Source organism: Delphinapterus leucas, chromosome 5 (assembly GCF_059928025.1).
Source record: "Delphinapterus leucas isolate spDelLeu-1000000601 "Yukka" chromosome 5, BTC_Dleu_Yukka2, whole genome shotgun sequence".
In the NCBI taxonomy this organism is placed as follows: domain Eukaryota; kingdom Metazoa; phylum Chordata; class Mammalia; order Artiodactyla; family Monodontidae; genus Delphinapterus; species Delphinapterus leucas.
The window spans coordinates 51070517-51093472 of record NC_143133.1 but is presented as its reverse complement, the minus strand read 5'-3'; the positions used below and the strand labels follow the sequence as shown (position 1 = coordinate 51093472).

At 38.8% G+C, this 22956-nt stretch overlaps 1 protein-coding gene across 2 annotated transcripts in view; it reads left to right on the top strand.

The window, feature by feature from the left end:
• The first annotated feature begins 1860 nt into the window (after positions 1 to 1860).
• DHX15 (DEAH-box helicase 15) overlaps positions 1861 to 22956 on the top strand; it is a 70067-nt gene continuing 48971 nt past the window's right edge. Inside the window, exons 1-3 of one of the 2 annotated variants that reach the window (XM_089911718.1) lie at positions 1861 to 2058; positions 7910 to 8345; positions 11496 to 11689. In XM_089911718.1, the coding sequence (XP_089767844.1) occupies positions 1988 to 2058; positions 7910 to 8345; positions 11496 to 11689 (701 nt within the window). In that variant the 5' untranslated portion in view covers positions 1861 to 1987. The remainder of the gene's footprint in view (positions 2059 to 7909; positions 8346 to 11495; positions 11690 to 22956) is intronic. The other variant, XM_022566662.3, reaches the window with a different exon arrangement.

Here is a 22956-nt window from a genome sequence, read left to right as displayed (position 1 = left end):
AGCTGTAGGGGAGCTGGTGGATAGCTCTTCTCTATTCTAGGGACCATTCTGCCTGAAAATCCAGGGTGAGTCATTCAGATCCAGAACTCTATCCCTCCTCACAGAGAGTGTAAACATCCTGGCAGATTCTGGCCCTTTGCTCCCCTGTTGTAGATTCCAGAAAGGCCACTATCCTTAGAGAAATACAGCCTCTCTTCAGTCATTCAGGTCACAACACAATTGATTAGGTTACAGTTTTCTTTAAATATACACTAGACCCAAGGAAGAAGTCTTATCACTTTGATTTCAGTTCCTCCTTTACCAAGTTTCCTTGCACATGTATGACAGGCTGATGCCTCTTAGGGTGGAGCATTTCTGCAGGTAGAATTCTAAGCTTTTCCTTCATTGTTTCTCCAAAATTTTAGAGCACTTTATAGTATCCCTCAAACTGGGAACCTGGAGACCTGAGCCTGGAAATGTGAGAGTGAAATCTGGATTTTAATTCTGACATTGACACTAACTGGTGAACCTGGTCATCACAGGGCTTAGATTTCCTCATTTGGAAAATGAAGCAGAAAGAGAAGATCAGCTGGAAACCCTTCCAGGTTTACAATTCAGTGATTATGCATCATGATCTCCAACAAAAGTCAATATGCTGTTAATGTACTTTTAGGGTAGAAAGTTATACTGAGTATTTTGTAAGTGAAGATACTCACTTTTCTTTGGGCTGACTTTGGAATGTGGATTTTGTACAAAAAAAATAAAAGAATTCTCTTTATAAGCTGCAATTGTAGAGTTGTATTTAACCTTAGAGATTGCAATTCTGAGGACTGGATAAGAACCCTAATATGGTCTTCCAGGGCATCCAAATGACCACTGCGCAAACTACATAGATCACCCGGCTTGGGCTGGTTCACAGATCTTTTTCTTGTGTGCTTTTCTGGGAATGAATGCAACTGAGCAAGCAGATAGGTTCTGGGGGGAGAGAGTCACAAAAGTCATAAAGTCATTCTACCCCAACAATTTGCTATGGCTTTAGGGACAGCCCTAATGGCTGTGTGACATAACCTCTCTCAGTCTTGGTGTCCATATCTATTAAATAACACCTACTTTGCAGGGTTACTGTAAGAATGAGAATAGAAGTAGGGTTAACAGCGTGGAAGCACATAATATGCACACAGGAAAAAGTTATGCCCTTACTGCCAATTTTCCCTATTCCAGTAAAAACATCAATAGGTTGAGTGCAATCTGTCCGTGCTTGGTAAAAAGAGGCAAAATGTTAAATCAACTATAGTATAAAATAAACATTAAAAAAAAAAGGCAAAATGCATTATGATAAGTCTTGACATTTTCTCACCTCAGTTTTCCCACTGCAGTTGAGAATGTCTGGTCAGTGGCTTCAAGTGCTAGATCAGGAGTTATAGTTGGGTACCAATCCTGGCTCTGTCCCTTATCAGCTGTATAATCTCTATTAGTTTTTCAACCTCCCTTATCAGCTGTATAATCTCGATTAGTTTTTCAACATCTGTGGGTCTCAGATTCCCCTAATGCCAGGGTAATACAGATGGATAGGATTTCCTAACTAGGATTAGACTTCCTCTTCTCTCAATTTCCTAAATCGGAGGGCCGTGAAGGGGCCAAGGGCCCAACCCGCCTAGCACCCGCCCAGAGGGCGGGAAGTGCCTGCCAGGCGGAGGGCGGAAGAAGGGCGGGTCAACAAGGCGGTGGGCGGGGGCTTGAGTTCCCGCCTCCTATGCGTGCGCGCGCACCACGGACGCACGCACGCACGTACGCACGCACGCACAGCATACCGCGGAAGCGCGCGCGCAGGCCCAGCCCTCATCGCCGCCGCCATTTTAGCTCCTGGTTCCGGCCGCACGGTGTAGGCTGTTGTAGCGGGAGGGGTGGGGGTCCTCCAGAGTTTTGTAGCTGCCTTCGACTGCACCGATAGCGCCGCTAGGTTCTCTTTTTTTCTTCCTTCGTAACCGCCCGCTCGAAGAGTCCGAAGATGTCTAAGCGACACCGGTTGGACCTGGGGGAGGATTACCCCTCCGGCAAGAAGCGTGCGGGGACCGATGGGTAAGCCAGGCCGGGGGCGCGAGGCAGGGGCTCAGGCTTTGTTGGGGTCCCGGCCGGGAGCGGGCCAGGGAGGGCTAGGCCGAGCGGGCCACGGGCCCTGACTCTTTTGTTTTCTTCTGGGCTCGGGTCACTGGCGGCGGGGCGCGGGAGAGCGGACCCCCAGGCGTTCGGCCCAGCAAGGGCGCGGGGAGCTGAGTGGCGCGGTGGCCGCCCGGCCCAGTCGGGAGAGCGGAGAGGCCTGTCGTGGCTAGTAGGGTGCCTCCTCCCCGGGCGGAGTCGAGCAAGAGTCACTTCGAGGGGAGCCGACGGGAGGGAACCGCGGACCTCGTGGCCTGGGCTCCTGGTAAGGCCTGGAGCCTGGGGAGAGGGTGGGGGAGGGCGCGGCGGGAGTAATCGTTTCCAAGGGCACCAGGTACTTCTCAGCCAGCGGGGTCGGGGAGAGGACCTTGGGGGGCGGCTGGGCGCCCAGCAAGGGGAGAAGCGGAGGCCGGAAAGTGAGCGAAGCGCGTGGATTCTTGTGTAGGCTGGGGTGGAGGTGCTGGGAGTAGAGTGAGGCGTGCGGACGAGGAGTTCTCGGGGGAGGGGAGAGTAGAGGGCCAGCCGGGAGAAAGGAAAACGTGGAGTATACCTGATGGGCTGGAGGGCTGGTGGTTTGGAGCCGCGGAGTTTATACTTTGGCGGGAGAGTGCGTGCCTCGGTCCATTCAAACACTTCAAAGTAGATACTAGGCAAACTTCCGCTCTCTGCCCACGCTCCCGCCATCTCCTTTATTTCCTGTTTTGGCCAAAACAGTAGTTATTGGGCATCCCCGGGATAGCAATTAGAAGGCATTCTTTTTTTCCAATAAATTCTTGTTTTCTGTGTCCCTACCCCGCACTCGTTCCTAGGTAGCTTTTGAAACGAGAAGACCCTTTTCAAAAGTTTTTAGTGTTTACGGCAAAATATCGCCCGTCGGGAGGTTGCTTGGGAGTTGAAGTAGACACGCCCGTGGTGTTTCAGATTCCTTTCTACTTACCTTTTCTTAAAGGTGCAGAGGAATTTAACAGTTAACCTTAGCAATTGCATCAAAATCATTTCTTGTCCAGTGTGTACTTTTCGTTCCTGAAGTACAGAGGTTTATTTGGATAATTCAGGCAGAGACGTGAAAGTCTGAATATCTTCAATACTTTGCATAATTTTGCATTTTAGTGTGTGTGTACGTGTGCAGAATTACTGTGTCAAGTCTGTATAACTTTTGTTCACTCAAAGTCCTTCCTTTCGGTTGATTGAGGTGTCTGTGTCTGGGGAGTATAAGCCAGGATAGGGTATACTTTTTGGCGGCTTTCCGTATATTGAATATGGAAAGCATAAATATATAACAGTTTAATCGTGTACATTTTTTAGTTTACAGTGTTCTGTGTCAGCTTTCTCTCCCTGACCCCAACACACACAGCAGAACTTGAGCACATTTGAGCTACAAGTCACAGGCTCCTTAGAGCTGGAAGTGACTTTAAAGAGCGTATACTCGGCTCCACTCGAGGGGTGAGAAATGGAGACCCAGAGTTGTTAAGGTGGCTTGTGCAACCTTACAGTTTACAGGTGGATCTAGAACCTTGATCTTTTAATTTTCAATCTTAGCCTCTTGCTTTTTCCAGTACAGCACACAGACTGTGACTGTAGTTAAGAGTCATTACAGCCTATTTTAATGACATTTACAATGGGTTGGTAAAGTAGGGAACACTTGGTTCTTTGTTCCTGTGAAGCAAAAATAAATTGCTTGTCATCTGGCTAAGATGCAACTAATGCCTCTCACAGAATTCAGATTGGAAAAAAATAAATGGGGAAGGAATGAATTCACTTAGTAATATTTGTGTTTATGTGCACCATTTAAATGCTTTTTGGGGGATTAGTGGGCCCATGATATGTACATGGGTTTGTTCCCTTTTCCTTGCAAATCCGACATCCTTAGTAAAAATGTGGACTTTTTAAGTCTTTGGTGGTGACCTTTTGATTCTCTTGAATATTATATATGACATCTACCTGTAAATGAGCGAGAGTTCATCTTTGGAATAAAGCTCAAGTTCTGAGATACTTTGGAGGGACATTTGTATACTCACTTCTGTGTCACCTGAATGTCATTTCTGATAGAACTTTCTTTAGCAGTGGGCTTGGAGTGTTTATTAGTGCTTAGGTTTTTTTTTTCCATATTTAATAATTTAAAAAGTCAACAAAATAATTTGTTGACTGTCATGCAATCTTGCAGATTTTTCTTTTTTTTTTTTAAAGCCCTGCTAAGTAGCAGGTGGTTTTACATGAGAGGGTAGGCCTGTCAGTCTTGTGAACTCCACTGCCAAACATGGATGTCCCATTTTCCCTGCTACTCAGAAGGGAAGGTAATTCAGTGAGAGATTTTACTCAAATTCATGCTCCCAAACTATATATGGCTTTATTTACTCTTGCTATATTTTAAGTTTGGAAACAGGTAGAGAAGTTGAAGGTTTCTGTTACATACTGACTGTATTCCTTTTTCCATTTTTCCCACAACATTTTCTGTGTAAAATTATTAACCAAAAGACAACTTAATGTTGAAGTATGGAAAAAAATTTTGAAAACAGGGACATTTTTCACTTTGATGTTAGTTTCTGATATTACTGCCTGATAAGAATTTTTTTGGTTAAAAATGTGAAACATAGATAACATATGTACAGTGTTCCCAAAACTTTCAGGTGCTTTATAAACAGGTTTTCACTGCAGTTCTGTGATGAGGATAAGTAACTTGCCCCAGGGAACACAAGAAACGTCCATTCATAAAGATATAAAGAAAAGGGGAAAAAATTATCAGAAATCTTCATCCCCATCTTTATTTAATCCCTTGATGAAAATTTTTTTAGATCTCTGCATATTTATTCACAGGTATCCTATTTGATACCAATAGGATCTTTTAATATGTATTATTTGTGCTTTGATTTCTTTAAATTCACCCAGAAATACGTTATGAACTGTGGAATGGATATACATTATTCTTTTCATTGGCTGCATAGTATTCCACTTGTAAAGGGGTATCATAACTTATTTAACCAATTTCCTGTTCACTGACGTTTTGGTAGTTTCCTAGTCTTACAAGTGAAAAGTGTGATGAACATCCTTATGTGTACTTATATCCCTAGAAGTCTCTGAAAGTGAGATTACCAGATTAAAATCAATGCTTGTTTAAAATACTCTGATTTTGATAACCAGTTTACATCTTCATTAGCATTTCTTTAGTTTCTGTTACTCCATGTAGAATTTTAATGTGGTGTTTTAAATTTAAAAAATAAATAACCAATGTTTATTGGGCATTTATTATGTTCCAGGCACTACTTTAAGCACATTACATATATTAACTCATTTAACCCTTGCAGTACCCCACAAGAGCTTTTTAAAGATGAGGAAAGAAATAAATGTGGTCATATAGTTAGCTTAAGTGTTGATCCAGGATTAAGCTGAGATAAAGTACTGAACCACGTGCTAAACAACTGTGTCCTGTTGTGTCTCTCCCTGCCAGTATTGTGGCTAAGTGATCACTGCTTTGATAATTAGTTTTTTAAGCATTATACCTCGATTAGTAAATCTTCTAAGTAACAAACTCCTTTATAATAAAGGTGCCTGTTTAAAAAAGAAAACATGCATATACACAATATTCTGCATATATTTATGAAGCAGTGGGTTTGAGGCCCCCCCCCTCCACTGACCCTTAATTTTTATCTTCCCTTTCCTGTTGAAGGTAGATAGTTGGAATCACAGGCAACATTTCTAGGTGATTGAATTTGCGTTCTAATTTTAATCTAAGAGACTATTTTATTAATACTTCTCGCTTTGCAGATTAGTAAATTGAGGCTTATATCTTTCCAGTGGTTATGCAACTGTGATCTAGGTGCTCGTGCTCCTTTTACTCTTATATTAGAGTTAAACCCCAATTCATGGTCAGCAGTTAATCTTTGTGTCTTCAGAATGTATTTTATGCTTCCTCTGTTGCAGTTATTTTTGGTAATAAAGTTTCTGGTGAAGTAGGCCCTTGAAAAACATGTATTATTTAGACCAGATGTTCTTTAAGGATCCTTTATGTTCTATGAACTGTAAAATGTCTAGTCTTTGAATCCATTCCTGACTACAGTGCTTCTCACTTTGCTGGACACGTATCTATCTATCCTGTTGTAAACTTTTTCTCATTCACATTTTGGAGCTGTGCAAATACTTATTTAATTACAAGCACGTTAAACTGGAGCAGAACGAGAGAAGCAAAGAAAGGATGGTTGATGGTATATTGCGAAGATAGGCCAGGAAGCTTAAGTTCTGAGTTGTGGGACTTCAGTTTGTATGCTGAGTAGGTTATCCTTTAGGTTCCTTTGATTTCTTTCTCTTTATGCCACATGGGATGAGAAGCTCCGATCCTAGCTTGCATGTCCTGTAATTCTGTAGAAGGTGAACATTGGGTTGGGGGAAGGGAGAATCGCTTTTTATATATACATATATGAAAAGATTATATATATGTAAAAAATAGATGTGTGTATGAATATTTGTGTACATATAATAAGGCTTTTCTCTATTTAGGCAAGTTCCTGTGGAATAGAATTACTTTAGAAGGGACAATATCAAATATAATTGGTCAGCTTACCATTTTTGTAATTGGGGAACCATCCTAACTCATGCTGGGCTCAGCATTTTAGCTGTATTCTACGAAGGGGAGTAACTGTTGCCCAGCTGATTTGCCATTACATCAAAATGAATGATCTTCCCTAGTCTGCTACTGATAATTGGGGCATGGGAAATTTGTATGTCTTTTGTGTGTTATGGATAAGGAACAATGACATGTTTAGCAGCTTGTGTCATGGTTCCATGTTGCCTCACTATTTCAAATGAGTCCAAACACCTTGTGGCACATTTGTCTGCTATAGGATTTAGTCTGAAGTAAACTAGATTAATAAAATGAATAAGTATAGATAATTTTAAAATTCTTACTGGTTAGGGATCATCTCTAGTATCTAGAAGTAGATGCTGGAATTGGCTAAATGACCTAAGGTTAATATGGTGGTCATCTGCATAATTTAAACATTTTAAACAACTTAATAGTGTTCAGTGAAGCTTGTTTTTAAATGAGCTACTTTTCACTTTATGGATGATCAAAGTATACATAGGTTTTATAAAGTACTTCCAGTGTTTTTTACTATTGCTGTTAAGGATACATGCAAGAGTAAACAATGAAACCAAGAATAAAAAGTTTTAGTTTTCCTTATAGAGCAATATATGCATTTTGAACAAAATTTGGAAAGCGTTAACTTAGGAAAATAAACTTGCTAATTCGTTAGCTCGGAATTTTGTGCTGAATTTTGTTTGTATTACTGTAATGTGAGGTGGAATTGTCTTTGAGGCCAGAAGCAATAAAAGACTTAGTTCTTGCTAAATTTTGAACATACTTTCAGTGTGAAAATACCTTTTCATGTAACCTGAAGGAGAACCTGGGAAAGACTCTGATGCCATTCTCTTTTTGCCTAATTTGTCCCTACCTTTTTCCCACACTGCCCTCAGTTTTTAATTTCTAAGAAGGATTTTACATGCAGAATGAGTTCTTGTGTTATCGCAGCTGATGGCTAAAGGTGGAAAGAGACTGTTCCTTAATAGAATTTGAAGCATCATTAAGGAAGGGAAAGATGTTTATGGATGAGGCATGGAGAATCCTTGATTACAAGTTCTTTTTCATTGTTTCTGATACTTCGAGTTTTATATCAGTTTATTTGGTTGTTGGACATTTTACTTTCTTGTGACTATAACGCCGCTATGAACATTTTGCATAAAATTTGGAATCTGAGTTATAAATTTTTTTTTTTTTTTTTAGGAAGGATCGAGATCGTGACCGTGATCGTGAAGATCGGTCTAAAGATCGAGAACGAGAACGAGATAGAGGAGATAGAGAGCGGGAGAGGGAGAAAGAAAAGGAGAAAGAATTGCGAGCTTCCACGAATGCTATGCTTATCAGTGCTGGATTACCACCTTTAAAAGCTTCCCATTCAGCTCACTCAACCCACTCGGCACATTCAGCACATTCAACACATTCTGCTCATTCTACACACACCGGACATGCAGGACACACATCACTTCCACAGTGCATTAATCCATTTACCAATTTACCCCATACGCCTCGATACTATGATATTCTGAAGAAACGGCTTCAGCTCCCTGTTTGGGAATACAAGGATAGGTTTACAGATATTCTGGTTAGACATCAATCCTTTGTACTTGTTGGTGAGACTGGGTCTGGTAAAACAACACAGGTGAGTTATTGAATACCACAGTATGTACTTTATTAATGTTTATGTTTACTAAATGTTGCGTATTTGGTTCTGGTGGTTATTCTCATTGGCTGTCTGTCAGAACTTTTTGAAGCATAGCTGCTTTTATGTTTAGCAACTTTTAGTGACTTATGGGGTTGGAATCCTGTAGGGAGTACCTATTTTCCTGAGTCTCTTTGGAAAAACAGCGGTGCTGTTTTTTTCCAGTTTTATTATGTAAATTATGGCAGTGATACTCTCCCACCCACTTTGAATCTGGGGTGGTACATATTTGGGGGCACAAGGTTTGTTTTCCAGTGCTTGGATGGAGAGAGCTGAACCATTGGAGTGGTTTTGTTTTTGTCATTTTCATTTCTTTGTTTTTATAATTGTTTTGAACTATGTGAATATTATCTATTCTTTAAAAAAAAAATAGAAGAGCTAAGTAAAGTCTTTTTACTTGTGACCTCCATCCAGTAGTGTCCCCGTCCTCCCCACCCCTGAACTAAACACACGTTAGTGTTGTATTAGAACTATATTTAGGATATTTTTCAAACAGGGATGAGCCATTATTTACTAGGCCCATGTTATAGACATTTAGGCTGCTTCTAATGGTTGTTTTTCATGGGCAAGTATATCTTTAGGATAAATTCTCAGAAGTAAAAATTATCGGGTCAGAAGATAGATTATAGTTGTGGAACGTACAGCCAAATAGCCTTCTATAGGGAACGTATCAGTTTACCGTTCCGTGAGCATGTATGAGAGCATATGTGGGAAACCACTAGAGTGTACTACTGAACTTGAACTTTTGCAAATCTGACAGGAGAAAAATGGTAATTCAGTGTAATTTTTAATTTGCATTTTCTTGCTATGAGCGAGGTAACCATATTTTCATTTTCAGGTGCTTGAGCCTGACTCATCAGAAAATTTCTTAGATTTTACAAAAATAGCAGCCCCTGGCTATTGTAGAAAATTTGGAAAATTCAGGAAAGTGTTGAAATGAATTTAATAATTACTTATCACGCAGAAATAATTGCTGTGTTTCCTACGGGCCTGATTTTCCATGTTTATGCACCTGTGAACATGTTTAGATTTGAGCATACTGCATATACAGGTTATCCTGTATGTGTATAATTTAAGTTACACAATGCCACAAGTCTATCAATTTGAGTATTACATGGAGACATTTTGAAGGCTACAGTAGCAACCCAGATTGGAGGCTTTTGTTATATAATATAAGACTGAGCCTAAGCATGGTTTTTCTTTTTAAACGGAGGAAATGTAATGCTGATGTTAGAAGCTAAAACTGTTGGTTTATTTTTATCACCTTATGGAAATTTAAAGAATACATGAAAAGATATAACTCTAAGCTTATTAATATATTTTTAATAATTATTTCAACTGGTTTATCTAGTTTGTGTAGTATTAATAGCACCCATTTAGTCAGCAGTTGGGTAAAGCCAGGCACTATGTAGTTTGTATTATCTCATTTAAGTTTTTCAACAGCCATGCAAGGAAGTTGTTAATCACCATTTTACAGATGAGCAAAATGAGGCTTTAATTTATGAGAGGTTTAGTGGGTTGCCCTAGGTTACACTGTAGATATAGGTGGGTTCAGTATTTAAAACTCTGTCCCTTTGTCTCATAGCCAAAGTTATATTTATTTCATACTGCTCTTCTGTGGTCTTATATGATTAACCTTATTTCAGAGATGAGTTTATTTAGTAGCAGTTAGTGGAGAAGAAGGGCAGGTGAACTCAAAACAAGATTTGTGATTTTTTGGATTAGTATTTTTTTTTTTTTTAAATACTTAAGGTACATGGATACCTAGGATTGCAGGGATTTGGGGTATTCAAAGGGAAACAACAGTGTAAATAGTGAATTTCATGCAAATGCTTTTTCCGCATACTCCTATTAAACTTTGACTCAAAACCATTAAGAATAGTTAGCCATTTTTGGTTATCTTTTTGTGCCTATCAGAAAGTGAAATTCTCCAAACAAAATTGCAGAAGGAACCTAACTAAAATGTAGCAATAGGGCTTTCCTGGTGGCGCAGTGGTTGAGAGTCCACCTGCCAACGCGGGGGACACGGGTTCGTGCCCCGGTCTGGGAAGATCCCACATGCCACGGAGCGGCTGGCCCCGTGAGCCATGGCTGCTGAGCCTGCGCGTCCGGAGCCTGTGCTTCGCAACGGGAGAGGCCACAACAGTGAGAGGCCCGCGTACCACAAAAAAAAAAAAAAAAAGTAGTGATAGTACAACTAGTATTCTTCAAATATCACTGTACAAATCCTATACCAAAAAAATGCCACGTTTCCTGTAGCATTAAAATCTGTTAGGCTTTTGGAGGCTTTGATGGAGATCCATCACGTCCTTCTTGTAGGAGTGGATTCCAATTTAATGTAGTAAGCACTTAGATTTTTCCCATGGTTCTTTCACAGGTAAGTGAGTAGAGAAGAACCATTAAATTATCAAATATCTTAGTTTCTATTGATAATGGAACAGCTAGGAAATGCAGTGTCATCATGGCAACAACCAACTACTTATGCTTGTTGGTCTTTTTTTTTCCTTGTTTACCCTTCATTGCCCTCCTTCAGGGAAGTGCTGTTGCTGCTTCTATAGGTCCTATTGAATTTGAGTTTGATAGTTAACTAAAATTAACTTTTAAGATGTACCTAAGGTGTTTCCATTGTGCATACTTCTGAGGGGAGAAGGATAGGAGTTAGATTCTGCTGGCTTACCAAGTGTGAGCTGAATTTGTAACTTAAATTGTATAGGAATTTAAGTTACAGTTTCTTAGAATATTTTTGGGAACTAACATTTGTTATGAAGTAGAATTTTCATAAGTTGGAATTTTTCCAGTGCATAGAGAAATGCTTGGTGGTGGAACATTGACACCATAGAGCATGTTCAGCAAAGCCTCAGTGGACCTAGCTCACTGAGGAGTACAGTTATGACATATCAGTGTTATACATGACCCCTCCTTGGCTTGGAGAGATCATGCTATTATAAGTTTAAGTCATAAGTAATAATTTGTGGTGTGCCTAAATTGAATTTTGTTTTAAATTATTAGAATGAGATAAAACACTTCATGTTAAATATACCTGATGCACAGGCAGAGTAGAATTAATTTAAATGTGAAATTATTTGATAGATTCCACAGTGGTGTGTGGAGTACATGCGATCATTACCAGGACCCAAAAGAGGAGTTGCCTGTACCCAACCCAGGAGAGTGGCTGCAATGAGTGTGGCCCAGAGAGTTGCTGATGAAATGGATGTGATGTTGGGCCAGGAAGTTGGTTACTCCATTCGATTTGAAGACTGCAGTAGTGCAAAAACCATTCTTAAGTAAGTATTATCTTTAAAAATGAACACTTTTTTCCCCTGTTTTTATTTTCTGCCACCAGATAGGGGACTTTGCTAGCGGAGTCTCAAGCCATCTGACTTTAGAATAATCCAGATTAGACCTTCTTATGCTTACTAGATGACTTTTTAATATGGATTCTTTTTCTTGGTAGTAGTATATGTATAGCTATTCAGTGGTCATTGAAGTTCAAAGGTCAGATTTTTTAGTTACTTGGTGCAATATCTTAGGTGAAATGTTGTATCATTTAAATATGATAGAAAAGTAAAATGATATATTTAGTAAAGGACAGTTACTTTTAGAACAAATGATGTGTGGGAAGGGGTATGATTTATTTGGGTGAGAGAGCTTTTAATGTTAACTGTACAGCTATTACCATGCATATGTTATGAGCTAAAAGGAGGAATCTTTTGTGATATACTCTTGGAGTCTCCTCAAAGACCTCGTTCCTCTTCATTATACCATGGTGCACATGATTGACAACCATACTGATCTTTTTTCTAACATTTTCTTTAATTTCCCTAGTTTTTTATCTTCATCCTAACACTTCCATTCTGCGTAAGTAGTGATGTTTGTTGCCTGATGGTAATGCTTTTGAAAATCTTCCCCTTTTTTACATTTCTGTTTATTCTGTGTATGTATGACATTTCAATCATTTGTTAAAAACAATTTCCTTGTCATGATACAATCTTCTCCCTCAGGTTGTTTTTAAAAGACAATTGGGAATAAAATGTTACATGGACAGTGACATGAGTCTTTGATGGCAGAGGTACATACTGTGTTATGGGGGAAACTATATATTTTACAGAAAACTTCAAATGTATGTAAAAGTGGAATAATACTGTAATGAACTCACGTTTATTTGTCTTGCATCTTCAAACTTGGCCAATCTTATTTCATCCATATCTCAACCTTTTATATGTCCCATATAATTTGAAGTAAATCCTAGGCATCATACACTTTCATCTAAATATTTCAGTGCATCTCTCGAAGATAAGATTTCTTGAAATGTAACTGTGATATCACAACTTAAAATTTTTCCATAATCAGAACATTGTTACCCTCAAGTTTCATTTCAGTTTCTTAGTTTCTTTGATATACTGTTTTACTAGAACTTCAGATTGTTTCATTTTTAATAGCAATTGAACTTAGATGTTTACTTCATCTTGTCTTTATGACTTTATGAGACATGTTTTTGGCTTAAACCTTAATCTTCATTGAATAAATCTTTTTAGTTTAGTGTAATCACACTATTGGTTGGTTGTAATTACAATATAATTGACAAACGCACTACATAAGCAAAATCTTAACATGATTTTTTTATTTAAGATTAGATAATGTCAAGCAATTGAGGATAATAAAAGGCAGATTTTACTCACCTTTAGGAGGAATAATATTCTAAAATTTGATTCAGTATGCATTGAATTTTTTTTTTAAAAGCCACAGTTGAGCAGGGGAACAGAATTTGGAAATTCGGAGATGAGAAAGTTACATGCAGTGTTGGGACAGGTGTGTTGTGTATGTTTGTAGTAGGAAGTGGTAGGCTTTTAAAAGGTGTATGCTTGTGAAAGATTTTGGTTCAGTTAATAGGGAGTTACAAGTAACAGATTTGATAGCTCAAAATGAAAGTATCTTTGGCATTGTGATATTTTTTTAATGGAATGGTTTCTGGAGGCTATAATAAAATTTAAAAAAACTTTAATTCTTGACAGGGTAAGCTTATTGGAATTTCTTCTAGAATCTTCTGAAGAGCTAGAAGCTGACTTAGTATTATCTTTAAGTGATATCAAATCCTAGTAGTACAGGGTTAGTGGTAGTTTTAACTAATGGGAGTGCTTCATTAAGTGCAGTGTCTTACGAATCCCTATATGTATTTTGTATAGTCATCTATCAACTCATTTCTTGAGAACCCAGTGTTCAAAACATTTAAAGCTTTAACTTAACCGATTGGGTAGGAAGAGTGAATACATTAGACAACTGTCAGTACCCTCCATAAACTATTTTCATATATAGATATAAAATGCTTATGTATCTACTGTGTAGCCAGAAGAAGCCTTTAATTTTCACCATAGAAGGATGGTAAAGAGGACTAACTTATAAAGATTCTGTCTCAGGAGCTGAGAATTTAACCATGCCCTTCCTCATTCATTGTGTATACTGAACAAATACGTGTTTACTAATTAAATAAGTTTGAGAGTACTTTAGCCTAATTATATCTTTAAATCATCTTTATACAGATTAATGGTCCAAAGATAGTTTCTTCAGTGTTTGGGACACATATATGTCTAGGTTCTAGGTCTAATATTATGCTATTTTAAAGGATTGGATCTAGTGTAAATTAGTGCACAGTATGTTAGACTAGCCTTAAATAGCTATCCAGTCCCAGTAGACAAGTTACTTTTCAAAACCACCACTGCTAAATGGTTTTTATATTTTGTTTGTTGTGTGTTTGCCTGCTCCCATCTTTTTTTTTCCCCTCCCTGAAGTATTTCTTTTGCAGTATATTTATGTTCCTTTGGCCATCTTGGAATGCACATTATTGGGAGAGGTACCTCATGAGGTAGCTATAATAGTCAGTAATAGCAGAATAGTCAGAAAGATTAAGTTGCCAAATTTGTGATGAGTCAGTGAAAAATATCTTAATTTATTTTAATATTAGGAAGAGGTTGATAACAGTTTTGCACAGGATTTTAAGCACTTTGTAGTTGGACTTGTAACAAATTTTAAGAAATCCATTCTTCATTCTTTGTGAAGGAGCTGATAACTTTTAAGGGAATAGAGCAGTTTAGGAGTCTTGAACTTTCGGGAAAACATCATAATATTTAAGTTATTAATTTAGTAGCTAATTTCACTGTTATTTTAGGTGGCATGCTTCCTTTCTGTTTTTTTTCCTCAAACTGCCAAATTACTGAGAGATTGTAATATTGAGGGAATCCAGTAATTTACACAAGTAATACTTATTAATTCAGTCAGTTAATAAGTGAGTACCTTCTGTGTGTTGGGCAGTGCTAGGTATAGTAGTAAATCTGGTTCCTGTCTACGTAAAGCAAATAAAAAAGTAAATATAAAATCTAAAATTATGATTAGGCTCTGAAAGAGAATTTTGGAGTGTATAGGAAAGCATCATTTGAGAATTCAGTTGAGACTAGAAAAGAGAAGGCAGAATTTTAAGTCAAGGACTGAACTAAAAGTAATGGTTTGCCAGGAGTAGGGATTGGGGTGCAGAGAAGCAGATCTTTCTAGGCACATGGAACATCATTTTTAAAAACTTATTTTCTGAAGGGGGAAAAAAATCATACTTTTTACTTGAAGGCACTGTAGTCTGCATATTATTTAAAGTATCCAACTCATTTGTGTGAATCAGCATTTCCATGGCAGATGGCTTTTGAGATATTTCAGGACTGGTTTGTAGACAGTATGGATGATCAAAGATTGGGGTTTTTTTTGTTTTTTTCCTTACCTAATTGGAACATAAACCCTTTGGGAAGAGAGTCTGTGTCTGTATCTGTAGACATGTCTTGTGCATGAATCCTTTAAAAAAAAAATTCTGAGGACACGGAAGGGGCAGCAGAGGAGTGTGAAAATTTGTCACTACAATGTAGACTAAGGGTGAATCTTAAATATAATCATAGAAAGGGTAGAATTTTCATGGAAAGACATTTTCCCTGATTTGTTTAAACTTGTCTTGGTGGAGAAGGTATAGTGATTTTATGTACATAATTCGCCTTTTATTCTGAATCTTTTGCTTTTGGGTATCAGATTCATTTCAATTTTGGGATGTCACAAGACTAAGAACTCAACCCAGGATAATGTTGATGAAGCAGAAAGTGTTGCAGCTCTTTATTGGAGGACACATGCTTTTAGCTCTGTATGACTGTGCACTATCCTGAGATGTTTATCTTTTATATAACTTCAGGACAAGATGCTAGAAAATCAAGGAAAGTTAAAAGACAGGACATAGCTGAAATTTAATTAAGTGACAGGGAGAAATAAAGCCTTGGGTTTTAAGGTGTGGTAAGCCCTTTGTAAAACTTGAGGGAGAGAAGTTTTGAGCAAACCAGCCAAGGAAGTGCTTTTCCACGGAACATGGATCGGAAACTTGGAGAATTTTTTAATCTCCAAAAGACAGTCTAGGCAAGAAGATGAAAGAGAATCCAATAATATTTAACAAATATAAGAACCCAGTAAAATAGAATATCTAAGGTTGACCCTTGGGGAGGATTTATCAGACATTGCCATAGCAAATTCTTTGGGACCCCTGGAAACAACAGTTCGAAGCACCAGCTGCATAAGGACTACTTAGAGATTCCAGAGTGGGTTTCCAACAAGACAGTCTTGTTCTAAAAAGTTGACTTGAGAAGAGAGTCAAAAGGAAAGAGATTGTAGAGCACAGACTCTAGGATTGCAGTGCCTGAGTTGTGTCCTAGCTCTGCCACTTATTAGCTGTGATTTTGGCCACGTAATTAATCTCCCCTGAGCTTATTGCTTTTTTCAGAAGATGGAGCTGATAATAACAACTACATCTTAGGGTTGTTCTCAGATCACATGTGTAATTTGTGTGTAGCCCATGGAGTAATTCCTGTTACCCAGCAAGTGCTAAGTCAACATTTCTACTCTTGCTGCTGCTGATAGTGGTGGTAGATTTCCAGTTTGAGAAATTATTGGATCTTATTAACCAGTTAACCTGGTTAATTTAAAATGGACTTATAACCAATTTAATAAAGTTCCTTTTAATACAACAATTGAATTACAATTTGGGGGTTTTAGCTTAAATTAAACATTACTTGTCAATATGAAATTAATCAATGAATCCAAATATTCTTTTAGGACTGGAGGTAAGATGTGGAAACAGATATCTGGTCATTAGAGGTCATTAATTATACAAACATCAATTATAAACTACTTTATTGAACATCTGTTATATGGTAGGCTTTGTTCTAATTCAAGTGTAGCACTGAAGTTAGGGAAAGGCGGCGGTTTTAGTGGATCCTTAGAAAGGGGTGGGAATAAAGAGTAAATGTGGCTATTTACCACTTAAGCAGTTCCTGTCATAGAGACTAAAAAAATCACTGTTGTCACCTTAGAATTAAAATTCTGTTGGCTTTTGTTAATTCATAGAAAGCTAACTTGATTTCCTGAAGGTCTGCATATAGTATTACATTTGATGCTTGTGTTTATACTTAGGCACTCGCAAGGGATTATAGAAGCCTCTTTTGTTTACAGTGCCAACATCTTTAAAAACACCAAGTAAGGGGCTTCCCTGGTGGCCCAGTGGTTAAGACTCCGTACTCCCAGTGTAGGGGGCACAGGTTCAATCCCTGGTCAGGGAACTAGATCCGCATGTTGCAACTAAAGATCCTGCATACTGCAACTAAGACCTGGCGCAGCCAAATAAATTTAAAAAAAAACACCCAGTAGAACCTACACATTGATCCTAGCTTTGTAAATTCTGTTGTGAAGATGGGAGAACATTTCCTTCAAAAGTTATGAAAATTTGCATGCAGTATATTTTGAAAAAAATGATTTAGTTTCCTTATTTTTCTATTGTTAATTTCTTTTGCTTGATGAGATCCTTAACTCTGAAACATATACGAAATGTATTTTGGCTGTTTGCCAAAATAAAGCTGTATTCTTTGGCTGCTGATCTTCAGCATTTCAGTTGATAACTATGAGGCTATATACTTGATAAGTGTGATTTGATGTTTTCTGTTTGGCTTTTTTGGTCCATTTTTAAAATAAGTAATTAATTTGGCTGCGTCGGGTCTTAGTTGGGGCACGTGGGATCTTTTGTTGCATCGCACAAGCTTCTCTCTGATTGCCGTGCGAGGGCTCAGTTTTGGCACGTGGCACGTGGGCTCTCTAGTTGTGTGTGGGCTCTAGTGCGAGAAGGCTCAGAAGTTGTGGCGGGCGGGCTTAGTTGCCCTGCGGCAGCATGTGGGATCTTAGTTCCCAGACCAGGGATCGAACCCATGTCTCCTGCATTGGAAGGTGGATTCTTAACCACTGGACCACCAGGGGAGTCCATTTTTTTGATATTAGAATTGCATTAAAACATTGTAGATTGCAAATTATTCCAAGTACTGTATAGTACCTTTCCATGTGACTGTTTACATTTAATAGTGATTTGTTCTCATTGTAACTGGTATCATGCTAAATATAGTGTTGTGGTTATAGTAAGATTAGTGTTGCTCATACTGGGTAATGCTTTTGCTAAGAATATGTCAAACTGAACGTGAGCCTATATAAATCTTTATCCCTTTACCAGTGAAAGGATCATTATGTATATAAAGGAACCGAGCTACTGTTGCTGGCTCTTTTCTGACTTGGTTGGGGAGGTAAGCTATGAAGCAATTAAGAAGGTAGTTTGAATGTCACATGAATTGTGTAGATGATTTCACAGAAGAGGTGGTATTTCATCTGAGCTGAGAAGGATGGAGAGACTTAAATGGGCAAATTAACTAGGTAGATAAGCTAGATTTTAAGTAGAGTAGAAGTTTCCATGCTGCTTTGATTTGCAGCATGCTTAATGTCAGGAGTTTTTTCATGACACTCTAGGCCTAAAGAAATAACTCAGAATTCTTGTTTATTTAGTAGTTTGGTTCTAAGAACCTAATAAGTATTTATGTTCCAACAACTTAATAGACTATTAAACAAATATTGGACATTGAAAGAAAAAACTCAGTCATTATTTCATTCTTAACCACCATTATTTGCTAATGTGATGTCTGCGGAATCAGATTGGATGCTCCCACCTTTATTTTTCTACACAGTAAACTTAGATTGTGCTTTAGTGGATTGTATGTGAGCTGTCCTTTAGGAGATCTTAATATTGAACAACAAAATGTCTTGCTTTTTTAAATGGCTGTGTTCTTGTGGATCAGGTTTGTGAAGTTGTCTAAAATCATAGAACTGAGGCATACAGTGCTAGCTATTTTGGACATGCACAGAAGACTTTCTTAAGTTAGTGATGAGTCCAGAGATAGCCAGGTCACTTAAAAGAGGTAAAAAACTTCATTTTTTAAACTGACTTCTATATACTTAAAATGTATGATCAACTTTTTTTGTGCACATGGCATACAGAAGTACTAACTGATATTGGAAAAAAATTGTTTTGATGGGTGAAGGTATTTGATAACTTTATCAGTAGCTCTTTAATAAGTATAATAGCATTCACTGTAAGCATGTTTAAAAATTGTTTGCTTTTTTTTGGTAATCAACCATTTCATAGTGTTGGCATTGTGAAGGAAGAGTAGAGTGTTTAGACTCACCATATTTGCTGGTGAAAAGAACAATATTTTATAAAATCACTGTACTCTATGTAGTTCTATCTTCTGAATATTATTCCTGATAAATGCAAACTATTTTAGCTTTGTTATTTTTCTGTTCCTTACTATTGTCATTAAAAAATTATTCTACGGATAGGGGCTTTAAACAAAAATAGGTTTTGTGGGGGCTTCCCTGGTGGCGCAGTGGTTGAGAGTCTGCCTGCCGATGCAGGGGACACGGGTTCATGCCCCGGTCCGGGAAGATCCCACATGCCACGGAGCGGCTGGGCGCGTGAGCCATGGCCGCTGAGCCTGCGCGTCCAGAGCCTGTGCTCCGCAGCGGGAGAGGCCACAACAGTGAGAGGCCCGCGTACCGCAAAAAAAAAAAAAAAAAATAGGTTTTGTGGTAGGAAAGTGTGTAAGTACTTCTTTTAGTCATTGTCTCTTTCAGAAGTCTTGATCCATTATAACTTTGAAGAAATTACCAGACACAAACCTGTTTGTGTAGGCATTTTAATATGGGTAGCTTTTCTTTAATAGAGACACATATGTCACTTGACTGGATTGTAGTGGGTTAATCTAAAAACAGTGGTAGGGCTTCCCTGGTGGCGCAGTGCTTAGGAATCCGCCTGCCAATGCAGGAAACACGGGTTCAAGCCCTGGTCCAGGAAGATCCCACATGCCGTGGAGCAACTAAGCCTGTGCGCCACAACTACTGAACCTGCGCTCTAGAGCCCGTGAGCCACAACTGCTGAAGCCCGCGTGCCTAGAGCCCGTGCTCTGCAACAAGAGAAGCCATCGCAATGAGAAGCCTGTGCACCGCAACGAAGAGTAGCCCCTGCTCGCCGCAACTAGAGAAAGCCCGTGTGCACCAACAAAGACACAACGCAGTCAAAATTTAAAATAAAATAAAAACAGTGGTAAATAGAAAATTTATGAAAATCTTAAACATTTTATTTTAGCTTAAAACCTATACATTCATTCGTCAATCTGTTAATGTAGGACCAAGCCATTTCCTTGAATATGGGCCCTTTGGAGTTCCATTACTTAGTAAAATGTCTAGTTCTAAAGGTGGGATCTAAACCTCAAACACTTGCAAAGTACACAGGTGTTGTTTTCTGGAATTTAAGAGAGTTCAGTCTTTTGGAATTCTGGAATTCCAGACACCTTTCACTCTTCTGTAGTTATCTCACACATTTGATAGTTTTTGTGTGTGTGATTTATCTTTTTCAAGCTTTTCTGGAGCATACAACTTAGGATACATACGTACAGCTCTCTTTTCTGTTCTAAAAGTTGATCATCATGTCACATATGATTATGTTGACCCAACTGGCAGGGACAAAAGTGTAGTTATACTACAGTATGTTTGTAGAGTAAGGGTTGTTTTCCCAAGGATTCATTCATTAGGTGGAGGTTAGTTAAGAGTGTAGTGTAGAGTTCTACTGTATTGAATACTTACGAAGTGCCAGGCAGTTGGTGCAGTTAGGTGTTTTATATACATTGTTTTATTTAATTTAAACAATAGCTACCATATTCTCATTTTTCAAATGGAGTATTAGAGAAGTTGAACTTGATCAAGGTTTGTCTTGCAACAAGGATGTGTTCTTAACTACTTTATGTGTTGTTATTCCTCTCCATCCTCATTCTTCATCTCTCCATATAGTTATGTGTAAGTATTTGTGAAGCAGTAAGTCTAATTACTCAGAATGAACAGTGCCTGTCATTTATACTAAATACTCTTTGAAGCAGATACCAAGAATTTCTTTGGGTCATACTGAGACAAATTTTGGATCCTCTAAGAACATAGTTTTGATTTTCATGCGTATTTAATCATGCCAGGATAAAGCCTATACTTTGAAAGGTAACCAAAACCCTAACAGTACTGGAAAAGCACCGTGTAACTAGGATTTTCAGAACAGATTAATTCAGAGTTTATAGTAGGGCTGGTTCAAGACGTATGGCTGCTGATTTCATTTATATTTATCTTGGAGGTTGTTGTAGATCAATAAACAAAGTTGCCTCTTTTTTTTTTTTTTTTTTTTTTTTTTGCGGTACATGGGCCTCTCACTGCTGTGGCCTCTCCCGTCGCGGAGCACAGGCTCCGGACACGCAGGCTCAGCGGCCATGGCTCACGGGCCCAGCCGCTCCGCGGCATGTGGGATCTTCCCGGACCGGGGCGCAAACCCGTGTCCCCTGCATCGGCAGGCAGACTCTCAACCACTGCGCCACCAGGGAAGCCTGCCTCATTCTTTTTAATGGCTGCATAGTTTAATTCTTCTGATGGACACTCAAATTTACAGTTTTTGTTATTAAAATCAGTTGCTGCCCTAGGTACTCCCTTACAATCTTGTACACACATTTTTTCACACATGTGTACAGGTGAGTATATCTGTGAAATGAGTTTCTTAAAAATGAAACTGGTTGGATCAAAGGGTGTGTTTGAATTTATTAGCTGTGGCCAGATTGCCCTTCACAGAGATTTTATCTACTCAGACCAGTAAGGGATGAGCAAATGAGCGTCAGCTTCCATGCTCTTGCCAACACTTTGTCGTGGAACTTTTTTTTTTATCTTTGTCAGTATTGTAAGTGAAAAATAGAATCTCATTATGGTTTTAATTTGCATTTCTTTTGTATGAAATTGAGCATCTTTACATGTATTTATGGGCCATTTGTATTTTTTTTTTGGAATCTGAGATGCTTTTTTCATCTTTCCAGGAGTATTGCTACCTGGTTGACAGGTGCTATTTTAAAATGTATGCTTTAAACAACAAGGTCCTACTGTATAACACAGAGAACTATATTCAGTATTCTATGATAAACCATAGTGGAAAAGAATATATATTTAAAAAGTATGTATATGTATAACTGAATCACCTTGCTGTACAGCAGAAACTAACACAACATTGTAAATTAACTATACTTCAATTTAAAAAATCATGAGTGGAAAAATAAAAATAAAATGCATGCCAATCAGAGAAGGTAAATTTTAAAAACATAACAGTATTATAGAATTGATGAAATTTGGTAACTTTCTATTCTTTGTCCTATGGTTGTTCTATGGTTGGTCGGCCTTTTTCTTACTGATTTGTATGAACTTTTAGCAGTTGGTATTCTGGATATGAGCTGCAGTTTTTGCCTAGTTTGCCATTTGTTTCCTTGCCTTGTTTATGACATTTCATGCCTTGCAGAAACACGAATTTTATACAAGTGTTTAACCACTTTTTAATGTTGGATTTTACATCACACCCTGGCCAAGGTTGTTTTAAATAAGCCTCCATGTATGCTGTACTCTAGTATGTTTTTGTCTTAAACATCTTTGATCAGTCTGGAATTGTGGGGGTGGCGCTGAGGCAGGGAGTCTTATTATTGCCCCCCCCCCCCCCCCGAGAACACTGTTACTAAGGATTGCTTACCCATACAGTCAGGTATTTTTCTTCATTCCTGCACGCGGGCTTTCTCTGGTTGCGGCGAGTTGGGGCTACTCTTTGTTGTGGCGCGTGGGCTTCTCATTGCGGTGGCTTGTTGTGGAGCCGGGCTCTAGGGCATGTGGGCTTCAGTAGTTGTGTTGCACGGGCTTAGTTGCTCCACGGCATGTGGGATCCTCCCGGACCGGGGCTTGAACCCGTGTCCCCTCATTGGCAGGCAGACTCTCAACCACTGCGCCACCAGGGAAGCCCTAGTCAGTTTTTCATCACTCATAACTTGAGCATTACTTGTTGACATTCATTAAAGTTATAAATAATACATAGTTTATTATTAAAAACTTTTTAGGGCTTCCTTGGTGGCACAGTGGTTGAGAGTCCGCCTGCAGATGCAGGGGACATGGGTTCATGCCCTGGTCTGGGAGGATCCCACATGCCGCGGAGCGGCTGGGCCCGTGAGCCATGGCTGCTGAGCCTGCGCGTCTGGAGCCTCTGCTCCGCAGCGGGAGAGGCCACAACGGTGAGAGGCCCGCGTACCGAAAAAAAAAAAAAAATTTTTTTTTT